Source organism: Glandiceps talaboti, chromosome 11, assembly GCF_964340395.1.
Source record: "Glandiceps talaboti chromosome 11, keGlaTala1.1, whole genome shotgun sequence".
NCBI lineage: Eukaryota > Metazoa > Hemichordata > Enteropneusta > Spengelidae > Glandiceps > Glandiceps talaboti.
Genome location: NC_135559.1, coordinates 13,081,940 through 13,098,758, shown reverse-complemented (window position 1 = coordinate 13,098,758; position 16,819 = coordinate 13,081,940). Strand labels below are relative to the sequence as shown.

Below are 16,819 nucleotides of genomic sequence, written 5' to 3'. Positions count from 1 at the left end.
TCATCAACAGCTGTCGTTCTTTTTGTTTGTTTGTGTGTGTGATCTAGATGAACGTTCCTGACGACATTGGTAAAATTTACAAGATTAGAGTGTGGCATGATAATACTGGTGATTCTGCCGATTGGCTTTTAGATAAAGTAAGTATTCTTAATTGATGTCAATTTCTCATTTATAACAATTAGACTATCATTAATCACACACGTCATTGCGATAACTGACTATACGAGTAAAAAAAATCTACACAGCCACTCATGATCACCAAATGATAAATCTTTTGACCTGTGAGTGTTCTTTTCTCCCCATTATTCATAACCTAAAATCAATACAAGTTAAAATTTAATAGGGGTGATGAATTTGTAGTATAGTATTACAATGATATCAAGGTGAATAGTTAAAGGTAACTTTTGAAGTAGTCGTATGGATGACAAATGATTATTTATTTTGGATTTTTAATTCATAAAACAACTCTGTGTTTTACTACTTGACAAAAGAAATGTGAAACTATACAATGTACGTGTGTGTAACTAAATAAATTGGCAAAAATTAAAAAAATTGTACGTACAATAACAAACTTTTCAGACACTTTCTAGTGTTTTTAAAAAAAAATAATTTATTGAGTTACAAGCATGGTATGTGTTGTTTCACATTTTTTTGTCAAGTAGGAAAACACATAATTGCTTTATGAATTAAAAATCCAAAATAAATACCCATTTGTCATCCACATTGCCACTTTAACATAGACTTTACGATACACTGACAGTTTCAAACCTTTTTCTGAATAAAGCGAGAATTCACCATGAGCTGTATCTTTTTAACATCAGATAGTATTTGTAGGAGAAGAAGATGAAATCGAATTTGCCTGTGGACAATGGCTGTCCCTTGATAAGGATGATGAACAGATTATTAGAGAACTGCCAGCAGCGCATCCAGGTGAAGACGTACCCGAAGGTTAGTTTTTTTTCATATGTATATTCTGCCTCTTGTTTACAGTCGCTAAAATAAGTTTCAAACTCAGTGAAATTTGTCGGTAAATCTAAAAAAAAGTGAATTTTTCTCGAATAGAAAGTTGAGTACTGCACGTACTGCAACGTTCAACGTCTGGACGATACATTCTGGACGATAAAATTGTTAACAAATTCTGTGCTTGGACAAATCGTTAGTTATACAGCTCAGTAAAAGTGATATACTGTCAAATACGTCGCCGAGGCATCCTTATATTAGCCCTCCCCTTTGTGGAAAGAGACGAGAAGAGCGCCCACAACGGCTGGTCATTCAGTTTATAAAAAGGGGCTGACTTAAATGTAGTGCAGTTATTTATTTTTAAAAAAAAAAAATGTTTTTTACTGATATATTTTTGTCTGTCCTCGTTCACAGTACTAACATACAATGTGTCCGTGAAGACAAGTAAAAAAGTCGGTTCAGGAACCAATGCAAATGTATATATAACTGTATTTGGCGAACGAGGAGATACCGGAGTGCGAAACCTTGATGACCACAATTATCTGGATAAGTTGAGGAAATTTGAAAGATCAAATGTGAGTACTATGAAATAAACATGAACTCAAATCTTTAAAATACAAATTTCTTTATGATTTCTACAAAATGTGACCAACATTTTTGTTGCTATTTATATATTATTCCCAATATTAGGAAAATACAAGTGTCCTAAGGGGCCTTGTCACGACGAGTCAATAGACGGGTAGAACACTGGTATTTTCCGGCTGAATGAAGAAAATAGTGTGGAATAATATAATTATACCTCCTCGGGCATAACTTAGGAAAAATCAGGAAAAATGATTTGGAACATTTTGATTCATATTTTGAGCACCGCGGAATGAGTGACGTAGACACGAGTTGATGTGACGTAGAACGACCAAGATATACAATCCATATTTTCTGTTCGAAGACAATAACTTGGCCTTCGTACGGTATATATGTTGGATATCGAATAAAATGTCAATTTACAAAACTTGGGGTCAAGTACAACAAAATAGTATGTACAGTTGATTTCATCAAATATCGTCAAAATATGTGTGTGTATGTATGTATGTATGTATGTATGTATGTATGTATGTATGTATGTATGTATGTATGTATGTATGTATGTATGTATGTATGTGTGTGTGTGTGTGTGTGTGTGTGTGTGTGTGTAGTCAAGAGCTGTCTGTGACTTTGAATTCTTCTCCACGTCTAGAGGAATGAGAAGTAATAAACCAAAATTGGTCATGCAAATGAGTAAACTCCCAACTGCTAGAATAATGTAAACAATGTATAAATAGCATCACGATACGACGAGAAATATTTGCCCATTATGTAACTGCCTACGATAAACACCAACTTTTTATTAGACAGTATTATCTGATTGTTTAAACAGCAAGCATCATGTTAATTGCTTTGTGAACAGCTTTGCTTGAAATTTGAAATTTCACCTCGACTTCTTGTTCATCTAGACGTGGAGTAGGATCCGAAGCTGCGGATAGACTCTAGACTAGTCTGTGTCATCACATACATTTTCTAGGTTTGATACTACAATATGAGTGGAAGGAAAACTTTTATCGATTCATTACAATTTCGGATTGAAAACAAATTACTAGTAACTGTAACAAGCAACTTGAGTGGTCTTTTTTTCCACTTGGTGTTTGTAACAAGCAACTTGAGTGGTCTTTTTTCCACATCCCACATATACTTTGGCGATATCGATTGAAATTGACTATATGAACAACAATACATTTCATTGTTTTTTTTACCCGTAAAATTTTCAAATATGTTATCTCATTTTTTATAACAGACGGATCATTTCGATGTAAAGGCGGTATCGATGGGGGACCTCACAAAGGTTATTATAGGTCATGATGGCGCAGGTTCAGGTAAGCATAAGTATTATCATATTTACATTCGAAAAAATGGAGTAAATAGAACACGAATGGTTCCACGCTTTATGCTAATTGAGGTCATTATGGGTCACTTGTCCATACCACGTGACACGATCTAAGCAATCACCGTATGAAAACGAGGTGTTATTAAACAGATATTATGTCGTCTTGTCTGATGTTACATGATAGTTTACATAGTCAAATTGACACTTGCTAGTTCTGTCACACATATATTTAATCTGTCAATGGAAAGTTATGACGTCACCTAACACAGGAGTTATATTGATATGCTATCATGTTTCGTGTATTTCATCATGCGTGTGGCTTGCATGCTAAATACCTAATTTGCATATACAGTACAAGTAATGAAATTCGTGCAGCTGATCATACTTATAATTAGTATATCAAAGTGATTCGATACTGCCGACAATAAAAACCCACCAATCAAACCTTTCGTCAATGGTAGATGACGTCATCACACAAATGGCACTTTGATTATTTGATCTAGTTTTGTACGAATACTGGTGACGTCACTGATTGGTACTTTTTAAGTTAATCCCAATTGAAGGGATACATGATTACATTGGTAGCTATCTATGTAAAATACATCAATAACTGTCGTGGTCGTACCTAACACCTACACACAGTAGTTACCATTGTATCATTCCATTGTTTCCAGGAGCTGGATGGCACTTGGATCGAGTCAAAATCACTGACCCAGCAACAGAAAAAGTTTACTATTTCCACTGTAAAAAGTAAGTGTAGTCTAAATCCTGGGACTACGTTTGGTGAAATTTAAATTTTACGCTCAAAAGTTTTTTCTTATTCTTTTTCTTGCGGAAACAACTTTCGCTAACATACACGTACATTATGATAATCACCTTTAAGTTAGCACATGTATGGTGTCTGTGTCAACTCGGGTCACGTTGGCTTCGTTCGATATGTGTTCTACATACCCAAACAAGAACGGGTTGAGCTTGCTTTTCAATTCTTCATCGAGGCACAGATAAGTATCAATCTGTCTTCTTACTTGCCTGTGATAGAGGGAAAAATTCAATTGTTGTAATTTATCAGTGCAGGCACAGGCAAGGAATCTTGATACTTGTCTGTGGTGCAGGTGCCATCAGTGGGTGCACTAAGACTCGTGTCTAAGTACTCCTTGCACCGTTCTCAAAAGTAAAGTGTGCCTCACTCGTCCTAAAATGCCTTTCTGTCAATTATTTTCAAGCAATCAAAATAAGTACATCCTCAGGAAGTGAAATTTTCAGTTCAACACTTTGTGTCATTTTTTCAGAGAAGGAAGCCAGTAACCCGATGAGGCTAGCGCTCCTTCCGTATCACACAAGCCAACGTTGAACGCGCTCGAACAAAATATATAGAATTCATGCCTTTGTTGTTCACGTCTGCATCATTGGTTTTGTCACTACTCGTCATCAAGTCGTAGTGACTAGACTCCTTAGGTTACCCAGGCATGATATCTAATTATCGACTTATACTATTTGTTGTGCACCTTTTTAGATGGCTGGATGAAGGCGAAGATGACGGACTTATTGAACGCGAACTGGAAGTGGACGATGACGGAGAAAGTGGTGACGATGATGAATAGATGAAACGTCACAAGCTCAGTTCTGACGTCACGCTGCTAAAAGTCAGTTTCCCAAACTGAAATAGTCTGAACTAGATGCAGTTGTCTTTTCATGTTTCTAAAACATTCAACCGAGTTTCATAGCCTAAGTTTTAAACTTCATATCTGGACATCAAATGTCGTATGCATTGCTATTGCAAAAATTGTTGTAAGTTAAATTCTATATACATATATAGTCGCCAGGACACCTCTCCTCCCCAAAAAAGCTGCAAATGAAATTGTATATTTTTCTAGATGATTAAAAAAAATAAATACATATCATAATAATTAAAACTAAACCTGAAATCAGACTTAATTTTTACTTGCCTAATTTTTCAATCCACATCGACGAATTGAGAGAAACATAACGTTTTTTTTTTCTTGGCGTATGGTCATTTAAGATTTTAGTGATCAGTTTGTTTTACATCTGAAATAGCTCAATTACAAAACTGAATGTATGAATCTATAAACAGTGTTTGTTTTCCAATTGTAAATCCAAACGAGTTTAAATTCGCATATGTGCAATATTTACTTTTCCCCGACAGGCTGGCATTTGGTGCAATTTGCCAACATTTTCGAGCCTTTTGGATAGCAAAATAGGACTCGCACGCTTTGATTGGCTATCCCATTGCAGCTCATCAGCCAATCAGTAGTTTTCTTTCATAAACGGAGTTACTAGCCAATCAGTAGCTGTCTTAAAGAAGTTACTTTGAACTAGCCAATCAGTAGTTGTCTTTTCAAGCAGAAGTATTGATGACGTCGTGGAACACACGAGTAACAAATTTTATACATGTTTCTTGAATTTACATTGAGTAGTGACATCAGTAATTTTGTCGGTGCTTACAGGCTTAATATTTGTAATGTTTGGCGCCTCTTTTGGCCAATTTATGTCATATTTCACTCAAATAAGAAAATAATTGCATTAATAAATGAAGTGCTGGAACATTTTTTATTCATATACAGAGTTTGTCAATTTTATGGTCGAATAACTTACTAATTAATTTTATGTCATACTTCCCTCTCACAACATATTAATATCAATAAGAAATATAAACTGAGTACTTGTGTACCACAATCAATTTACAAATATGACTGCTAATATATGTGGGGCAAAATGGCCATATCTCCTTGACAGGTTTTATGACACAAATTGTAACTAGTACAAAGGTTGTCCACAAAGATTTAAAGGTCATATTCTTAGCCCACTTCATATGAAGTTGAGGTCAAAGGTTAAGGGACAAAGATTACAGAGACGACAACTCTGCAGTCCAAATTGTATTGACTCAGGCCCAAATATCAGATCAAATATGAGCAAGAATTTACACAGGTCAGCCAGCCCACCAAATTTTAAGTTGTTACCACATACTGCGGTAGTTGCCATGGACGAGGAAAGCCCTGCACGAGAAGGGAAGTGGCAAAATAGCCTACCAATATGTTATTGTTATGTATGACATTAACATTCACTTCAAACCTTCTCATTCACCTCTGTAATTTATCCAAGATACGTTGTAGATCACATCGCCATTGGCATATTTTCAGTTAGTGGATTCGAAAGGTCAAATGTTAACTGACACGCGTAGTCGTAGATGGCTAGTATATACACACATTATAAAGGGCTAAAAAATCTGCCAAATTACAAGTATGGGAATCTACTAAACTGTGACAGAACACTTTTTGAAGGCCTTTCAATTTGATAACTATATCTATCATCGACTGAAACTGAAAAACTTATTATATAAGATTTACAAGACAAATCGTGTATGACATTACATATTTATCAGAGTGAACTGTCAAAAAATAACAAAATGGCTAAACGTCATATTACTTAAAGTGTTGACCTCTGTGACCTGATAAATTGACCTCTGTGACCTGATAAATTGACCTCTGTGACCTGATAAATTGACCTCTGTGACTTTATTGATAAATTTATTTTCTGACCTGATTAATCAATCTCTTTTTTTTTACTTAATCAGCTGACCTGATAAACTGACCCATATGACCTCTGACTTAATAAAGCGTCCTCTATCACCTGATAAAATGACCTCTATGACCTAGTAAAGTGACCTCTATCACCTGATCGTATTGACCTCTACGACTTGAATGACTGACCTCTATGACCTGATAAATTGACCTCTATGACCTGACAAATTGACACTTTCACGTGCCTGTCTGCCTGTGTGTATTATATATATATATATATATATATATATATATATATATATATATATATATATATATATATATATATATATATATATATATATATATATATATATATATATATATATATATATATATATATATATATATATATATATATATATATATATATATATATATATATATATATATATATATATATATATATATATATATATATATATATATATAACTCGGTGAGTATCAATCTGCTAAGACAGTGCTCTATACCGCAGTGGCAGAGCGTAATAGTTTTGGTAGTACTGGAACTCTTTCTTGGGTGTAACTCGGAGTTTCACGCATATTGCGATCATCAGACACTCCAGCTGTCGGGTTCAAAACCTTGATGGCGCCCTTCTTTGGTGAATATGTATGGCTTTACTCATACAATATATAATATAGCTCATGACGGTTCCTCTGTTCATCACATATGGAGGAGCATCATTATTTGGTTGTCTCTTGTAAGTATCTCAAGCCTCAAGTACCATTATAATAGCGTACATATTTCAGGCTTTACAATTCAAAAACTGATAAAAATCAAATAGATAAATAAATAAATAAATAACAAAGCATATCATTAATAAGCAAATAAATTTGAGGTGTAGCTACACTTTAACCTTTCACCTCTAGACAGATATGATCGGGTGGTGTCAGGTGGTGACGACTGACAGATGGTATATACCATAATGATGATGGTGATGACGTCATGCATTATAGCTCAGGCCACTGCAGTGTAACAGGGTACTGGGATTACAGGCAGTACCCTCAAGTATACTAAGACCGAGTCACGTGACAATTGTCAGGTACATTGCCTTTAAGCTGAGTATTGACTAGTTTCAATGAACTAATTCTGCTATCACACATTGACCTTTGACACGGGTAAACTCAGAGGTTAAAGTTCACACACATTACCTGTCATTTGTCATCCATGAAGCAACACCCGATAACAAATGTGTTACAATATGCAGCTGTTGTAACTGCGAATACTCATCGTTGAATTTTTCATTACAATATATATCTCCCGTCATAATTTGTGATACGAATCTGAAAGGAATGCGCCTTTTATTTTTAATCACATATTTTTAAAGTCACGTGCTTAATGTTATTCTTCAAATTGAACATCTGAAGTGAAGCTAAATTTGTAAAATTATATATTTTGTAAAACGTGTCCCATCCCATCCAGAGTCACGTTATGTCGGGTGTAGGGTAGATTATGTTCTGATGACCTCGGGGCTAGGAAAGCTGCTTTTATGTAGTAGCTCTTTAACATATGAATATATAAATCTACTATTTGTGCCACATTTAGAAGTTACAGAACAAAAAGGGACCATTTCTTGATTTATATTAATTCTGGTTAGCATCATGATACCAAACGAGAGATGGACAATTCTTGCGGAATTGAACCTGCCACTTCTAAAACCATCCCTTTATGGATGAAAATGACGTATACAAAACTTTTCATTGTATCCAATCAGACACCATTTCGTAGTCGTCTCCCTCTGACGTCATCCACCAAGCCTATTTTGAAGTCTTGGTGAGATGATGTGATAGGTTGGAAAAACAGGAGCCAGATAAATATATCTCCTGACAATATAGTGTAATGATGTTTTCGTCTTTTTAGATGACTAATTTAAGGTCATTTTAAGTTTAGTTTCACCCTAACCAAAAGTTCACCAAACTTAGCCAAGTAACCCTGAAGCGACCCTAGCACAATTATAGACTATTGTCTACAATGGGATGACTTTATAAATGATATTGATGAGTATACTGTAGAACAAAAGGTACTCAGTTGAGGTCACAGTTAAAGGGAAAGGACACCCTGGGATTTAACGATTTTTAATAAAAAATATGAATGTTAACCATGATGGGAGAAGACGTCGATCAAAACGTCTCTGCTCTTAGGCGGAAATGACGTATGAACTTAACCACTACTTCCGCTGTCTGCTATCAATGCTGTTGTTATTGTCGGGTCATTGTATAGTGTACGTCAGTTCACAAATAAGTAACCAGAGAACATCTAACGATAAATAACCATCATTATACGAGTTGACGCATATTTTGGAGATTCGAAGTTCCTCACCTATCACGCGGTCAAGGTGAGATTATCTTCTAACAATTTAGAAAGACTATTTATGTATGCATATCTTTCTCACTATTTGAGAAAGAAAATTACCTTGAACTTGAAACTGCATAGATACTGATAATAAAACATCAAAATCTGTTAACAACAAGCTTTTACATCACGGGAACGATTAACTTGGGCCAGCCTGGACATACTGGTTAATATTTTAAGAATTCACACTTTGATTAGCCGTAATGTATGCATCAATCTATAAATCATAGTAAACCAATGACGTATTAAAAACAATATTAGGTGTATACGGAATTGTAAATTAGTCACTATTCAGTGATGATAAATACTTTACTTCGGGCCAATATTTTATTGGGTATTTCGAATTATTTCTGATATGTGTTGCTTTATTGAATTTTTAATTATTGGAAGGCTTTCAATCCTGAATACTCATCCGTAATGATTTCTAGGATGAATTAATTGAACATTTCTGTACAAACTTAGATGAAAATAGGATAGTATCAAAAAAGAATTAACCTGAAAGATTTCACAAACTCGGTGACTAACTTCCATCCTACTAGCATCAGGTTAGCAAATGTAAGAACAGCAGTGCGATAACATGCACCATACACAGACACATGTACAGATACATGCACATATACAAACACAGATACAGACACATACACAGATACAGACACAGACACAGACACAGACAGACACAGACACAGACACAGACAGAAACACATACAGACACGCGCACATGCAAACACAGACACAGACAGACAGACAGACAGACAGACAGACAGACAGACAGACACACACACACACAGAGACACACAGACAGACGCGGACGCAGACACAAACCATAGACTCTACACGTAGGGTCTATGTACAGACACAGACACGCACAAGTTGGATTATTCTCATCAAGGGTCTGATATCGGATTGAGGAACACCCTCAATTCTTGATATGTAAATTGATTTAAAACAGCAGTGTGTACAGTCAAGCTTTAGTTTGATGACGATGCTATTAAACACCATAAGACTAATTAACCATTTAAAGTGTCTGGGTGCGGTGTACTGGTGGTACCTTGTAGTGATAACTACGGTGCCAGGCCTAGTGTCAAAGGTATTCAATTTAAATATTAAACTCTTATCAATATAACTTACATCGGGTCAATGTGCTACACATCCTTTGGACAGAGTAGACCCCGAGCTCATCTCTTTTCCACCATAGCCATTCGGGTGCATCCCCTGTCTATTTTACCAGCTCTGTTCGTCTCTACCACCGACAATCAAGATGGCAGCCCCTATGATGTTTGCCGCTGCGGCCCGTCACCAATTCATGTCTATGCGTAAGTAATAATCTACCTTATGTTTGAAAAAAAAATCCCCCCCCCCCAAAAAAAATATATATATTTATAATTTTAAAGGCAATTTTGTCTAAACGTTACACGACAAGATAACGTAAACGGTAAACAGGTCGTGAAGGTTATAACAGAGATATCGCAACCACTACATTCGATAAACATACTGCTCTACAAACGTGTTCGAATTCTCACAGAATAAATAACATGTTGACAATGCTTACAAATTGATAAATAAAAGACCTAAAACTTGTCTGCAGTCAATTAACTTTTTAGGCTCAATTCGACCTCATTTTGTCCCTTTAAAAACTTTTGCTGGTTCATTCCTCCCTCTGTAATTATCGGTTCGACCAACTTGACAACGTGTGCATGCAATGTTAGTAAGTGTTGTTGCATTGATATCAACCTTAACGAAATACTGTACCATTATTTTTTGGTTAAAAGTGAATAGACTAGATAGAACAACCTTAAATATTTCGAGTGAACTTTAAGAACTACCACAAAAACTCTGGGGGTTTAACGAGGTTACATATATTACAATACAAACGCACACTTCATATCAATAATGTATAGGCTTACAAGCAAGCACTAAGATGGAATATTTATTTGTCAATGAATATTGTACATTATTCTTCAACATTTTCAGTACATTTGGTGTAGAAAGTCATTCTGACATCTTGTACGTGTAGCGAAATCCGAGTTTCAAACTAAAAGCATCGAACAAACAAACAAACAATGGAGTAACTAACTAACTAACTAACTAACTAACTAACTAACTAACTAACTAACTATGAAACAAACAATTTAGATAACGGACTAAATAGCTATCTAAGACGTTACGATATACTACTATTTCATATTCGTATTCACATTCGTATATTTAGTATTTCATATTCATATGCATACTATAATTGTCTTATTTTGATTCATAATATCAAAACAGTGTTGTTATCTCAATTTTTTACGTCATAATGGTGTCATTTTGTGACGTCATCAACACGCCATATTACTCATCATCACCTTTAGTGTTACATTTATATCTATTGCCTGTACTCATCATTATGTAAATGATCTGAATATCGAGTTACGTCATCAGTCTCTGGTATTGTAATATTAGGAAAATGTTGAATCAATCTCATACATTCACATTGATATCTATAGCAATTTACCGACATTTCTTAATAGTCAATGGGACGGGGTGGGGGTGGGGGTGGGGGTGGGGGATAGGCTGGTGGTGATGGTGATGGAAGTTATTCTACTCGATCCTATTAAGGTCATAGACCCTCCACCAACTATGCTAAGGTCAACTACTACGAATCAGAAAACGTCATCGCATGTACATCAGATGTGTCAGCTGTGAATAATTTAAAACAGGTTACATTCTGACAATCTAAATAAACCAATTAATTCTAATTTAAAGATATTGTATTTCTAAGTTGACGTTGTGAGAAATTAAAACAATAATTCGAGACTGAGGTCAAATCTGTCCTGTCAAAAACGTTATCTATTTCCAATAAGTTATATCAGCTGGTGATGACGTCATCGCACACTATCGCAACTACCCAATGCAAATTAACTGCCTAAACTAAAGTTACTACCAATGAATGAATGAATGAATGAATGAATGAATGAATGAATGAATAAGATGCTAAGAACTAACCAAGGCAAATGTATTCATTATTACATATAAACTATGATGATTCAAGATTTTGAAATACTTTGTTGATTAAAATACTGATATTTCGGGATGATGCTGGTACAATTTCAGAAGCCGATGGGTTGCTATGGAAACTGAGTATAACAACCGGAGATAGTGGAACAAACTGTAACGTGCTCATTGATGTCTATGGAGACGAAGGCAATACTGGAGAAATCCAGCTTGGCGAGCCAGGTGGAGATCTGTTTCAAGCCGGAACAACATCTGATTTTGTAGTAAGTTATCTCAGACTCATTAAATGAACTTGTAAATGAATGAATGTTACACTAAACAAAAGTGTTCAAACAGTCTTGACGCAACACTTCTCAGGTGTAGTAAACGAAAAACTGTTCTTTGCGGGAGGGGAGCAAACAAGGGAGAATTGTGGTGAGGAAGTCCTGATTTTGTTACAGTAGGGGACGACATGGAATTGTGGGGGAAGGGGCGGGGATTGCTACTACTATGAATTGTTGGTGTAGTGGAAAACACAAACGTTTTCCTGGTGGGAATCGGGTAAATCATTCACAATACTGGGTGGGCAGTTGGCTGGCGGGCAAGTTGAAACCCAGTGGAAGGGAGGAGGGTAGATATCCTTCGCTACCAGTGGGAGGGTACATAACTTCATAAGAACAGCTTAACACCCTCCCCAGAATTTGTTCTGGGAGGCGATTCTATTAAAAATATAATTTTTGGCCCGAAACAACATCTGATTAATAAAAAAACCTTCCCTTAGCTGCACCTGACTTCTAATGATCTAAAGCCGCATCGCCGTAAGTCGGAGGTCGCGGGAGGTCGCGGGTGCGTAATATGCGCATGCGCATAACATACACTTGGAATTGACCGATTTAATGACCAATAATATTATATTTGACTGTAGCAGATCTCTAATTTTCAAATTTACACATTTATTTTTTTTATGAATTTTGTCATCTTTTATTCTTGCATCTCGAAGACGTTTCTCACCTGTCTGCTTGCAACGAAATCCAATCTGCTTTTCTGTGATAATCCTTACCGTTTACCATCAATATCAAGTGTATCTGATTCAATTATCACTTCTTCATTTTCCAGATTAAGCTTCCAAAAGATGTCGGCAAAATTTACAAAATGAGGGTGTGCCATGACAACAGTGGTGACAGTCCAGATTGGCAACTAAAACAGGTATGAAAGACACATCACGATTGACGTGAAGTTTTCCTCTTCTCAGATGGGGATACTCCGTAACAAGTTTCGACATTTGGCAGGTTTTAATGGACATGGCGTTTGAGTTGAAATCGAGGCTTGCATTTATTTTGTGTTTTACAGGTCATGACTTCGATTGATTTCTATGCAGATACGGGAGAGTGATGTCTCGTGTTACAACAGCCTTTTCCAACTTGATATGGAAATCCATAGGAAATTAATTTGTACAATTTTTAAACATTAGAAGTTAAATTTTTGTACTGAAGATAAGCAAAGAACGATTTGTTCGTTAAGAAATGTTTTAATTTTCAGATTACAATGATGAATATGACGGCTGGAATGACACTTTTCAAATGTGATCGTTTCCTGTCACCAAATGAAGACGACAAACAATTTGTCAGAGAACTTCCCGCCCTGGTACCCGGAGAAGAACCTGCGCCCGGTAAGAAATCGAACCAGACACGTGACTTACACCCCATCCCCTTCCTATAATTTTCAGACAGTCATAGTTCTTTGAGATGCAGTAAGAAAAATGTTACAGTAATACAACTTGGTTAGATGTATTGGCCAAAAATGACACTTTATGCAAATCGCCAAATCGATAAAATTGTCAATGTGTTTCAGAAAGAAACCCAAAAGCTATATATTATGCAAATTAACTAATCAATATGCAAATATTTTGTAAAATAGAATTCTCTTCATTACTGAACAAGAAAGGCTTGACTCAATGTTTTTGATTGTTTGTTTACCAAGCGCTGTTTTTCTGTTTCACAGTGAAGAAATATGAGCTGCAGGTAAAAACTGGTAGAGAGAAAGGATCTGGCACAAAAGCCCACGTCAAGATTATGTTGACGGGAGAAAAGAGTAACACTGGAGCTAGACTCCTAGGTGCTCATAACTTTCTGGATGAAAGAGAAGACCAGTTGAAGAAAGGAAGGGTGGGTGTTATTTGGATTTTTTGTTTTCACTAATGCAATAGATACAAGTTAACCTAAACATAACGTCGCCTGACTCGACAAAAGTCTTCCCGCCATTGCTACACGTCCATCCATCATTTCTCTGACTCAGGCAAGTTAGTAACACTGGTACATGTTAACATTTGGCGTGATAAGAATCTCACCAACATTGTAACATTTTTCTCTGTGCGAGCTACCTTTTTAGGTGATCAGCACCGTTCAAATAACATTTACATTTTTCTCTGCCAGACAATGAAATGTAGGAAAATTAGTACGTTTTTTTTTTTTTTTTTTTGGGGGGGGGGGTAGCCAGACGACTTTCTGTTTCATGCTGTGCATTCGCAGGCGAACCAATTATTCAGAACAACAAACACGTTCGATGTATAAGAATTAACTAACATTCGGTTGAAGTTCAAATGCGACAATTCAAATATCAATTAATGTTTAGTAATTGATCTTATTTGTGGTGTTTCATTTTTTTGCAGACGGCAAGATTCTTTATTGAAGCAGTTGATCTTGGGCCTATCACCGGCATTGAAATTGGCCATGACGGAGAAAGTAGAAGTGAGTAGACATTCGAATTGTGGTCATGCGATGTAAGCCGTCCTCTGTTTGTGAAAATCAGTCACGCGAGATACACATGAACAAAACTATCTAAGAGGAGACGAAAAGTGACTGTTAACCGACCACTTTCCGGGCATTCAGTGACAAACATATGAAGAATTGTTTGAGTCAACTGAAAGACAAGATTAAATGCCTACCAAACGCTGCATAATTAACCACAGTTATGCATAATTACATAGCTGAACAAAATATCGACTATCTGGCCATGAAATCAAAGACCCAGGTTTTTGACAATACCAGCTTTGAACAATTTTAGAGGTTTGCAAAGAACTGTTTATGCAAGTAACACAGTATAGTTTGTATAATAATTTACCAAGACATTATCCTCAGTTTGTTATTTGTCTCCACAGAGGAAGGTTGGCTGTTGCAGCATATTTTGGTGAAAGTGGAAGGTGGACCATCATACTTCTTTTCCTGTGACTCGTAAGTATTCCGTTTTGTTTTAGTTAGTCCTCTCCCCCCTCTCTCTCCCCTCTCATTAATAAATGCTTGATTTGTTAGGAATGGGTATGTGTTAAAAAGGGGATACAGAAGTGAGAAAGGGAAGAGGGGATCGAGGGGAAGACAGATGGGTGACAGATAGGGGAGGCAAAGGGGATGAGAGAGTGAAAGGGGAGATGAGAGAGAAGGAGAGATAGGAAAGGGAGACGGCGACACACGGCGACACACACACACACACACACACACACACACATTCACAGACAGACACGTATATTAGTAGTTAGTAGGTAGTCAGGAGTAGAGGAAATGAGTGGAAATTATTAACGAACTTTAAACCCTGCTGAAGCTGGAAATTCGCAGGTGGCAAGACACAAATACACAGATTTGTAACTTCTACTTTGTTGACTTGTTTTCCAGGTGGCTGTGCAAAGAGAGAGGTGACGGGGTCACGACACGTGAACTCACAAGAAGCGGTGTCTTTGATGATAGTGACTCGGGTGAAGATGATGACGACGAAGAGGACGAGGAATAAACCACTGCGCATGTGCTAAAAGTTAACGCCAAGGGCATTTACGTAAACTAAGAGTATATATCATTTAGTATGTGATGACCAAATAAAAATATTTCGACGAGGATGAAATCTTATCACAACATATTCAGACCATATCTAGTTTTGGCATTATTTAGTCGGTTAAAATTATAATGTTTTCCATAGCAACATTTTAGTAGCTCGGTTTTTAATGTCAGAGTTGCTGCAAATATTTAATTGAACTTTGTACAAATACAACGTATCATTATAGTGGTAGATGGATGAGATACCATGGTGATACGATTGATTATGCTGCCTAATTGGTAAATGAATAGTACATGTTTTTATTCACTGAAGCTAGCCACTCTTAGCCATACTGAAATATCGTTTAAATGCAGATCTGCAAGACACAGACAAAACTGGTAACTTTGGAAGTTAATAAACATATTATGGTAACAGCTATATTTTATGCAGGCCACAATGTATCATGTTTTTGATTTTGACCTAATAAATCTGTTCTAATTAATTTCTTTCGTTAATATATTATATTGTGAATATGTACACTATGTATGTGTGTATATGCGTGTGTGTGCGTGCGTGCGTGCGTGCATGCGCGCGCTCGCGTGGTATGTATGTATGTATGTATGTATGTATGTATGTATGTGTGTATGTGTGTATGTATGTATGTATGTATGTATGTATGTATGTATGCTTCTTTAATTTGAATCAGTTGACCTTGACCCAGAGAAAATGTTTGTGATAAATATATCTTTATATTGATATACTTTGCAGTGGTGGTAACTTTATGTAGAATCATTTCGTAATACAGTAATCAGAATGAAAACAGAATTAAGAAATTGACAATCTTGTCAATTAAATTTTGACACAGCTATTCGAATGATAATACAATATTAAACATTTCTGCATTTTTTTAACATATAAAAACTTTATTTGTTAAATTATGAGAGTGAAAATAAGACTTAATTATTATAATAATCTTGCTTTAAAAATGATAATGCTCACACGTACACACACACACAAAAAAAAACTATTTCCGTCTGAAGTATTTGTTTGTCGGTTGGGTAACTTTTACGTTTTTTGTCCATACTGAAGACAATCCACACATCATCTACATCATCGTGGAAGAGTGCGTAGTTCCAGCAAATATAAAAAAAATAACTATTGTTGTTATTTTTTTTTAAATTCATGTCTCTATTCAGTCACATAGAAGTAATGTATTTGAGGGGAACGTGTCTTCTA

The 16,819-nt window shown here is 35.9% G+C and overlaps 2 protein-coding genes across 2 annotated transcripts; both read left to right on the top strand.

Annotated features, from left to right (window-relative positions):
* Window positions 1-47: 47 nt before the first annotated feature.
* LOC144442043 (lipoxygenase homology domain-containing protein 1-like) lies at window positions 48-4,479 on the top strand. Its single transcript, XM_078131315.1, has 6 exons — window positions 48-137; window positions 822-948; window positions 1,375-1,535; window positions 2,789-2,867; window positions 3,553-3,628; window positions 4,392-4,479. Exons 1-6 carry the CDS (start codon window positions 48-50, stop codon window positions 4,477-4,479), a joined length of 621 nt encoding a protein of 206 aa, XP_077987441.1.
* Window positions 4,480-10,067: 5,588 nt separating this feature from the next.
* Window positions 10,068-15,562, top strand: LOC144442042 (lipoxygenase homology domain-containing protein 1-like). The gene is made up of 8 exons (XM_078131313.1): window positions 10,068-10,122; window positions 11,903-12,066; window positions 12,899-12,988; window positions 13,322-13,451; window positions 13,784-13,947; window positions 14,451-14,529; window positions 14,940-15,012; window positions 15,448-15,562. Exons 1-8 carry the CDS (start codon window positions 10,068-10,070, stop codon window positions 15,560-15,562), a joined length of 870 nt encoding a protein of 289 aa, XP_077987439.1.
* The last annotated feature ends 1,257 nt before the right edge of the window (window positions 15,563-16,819 follow it).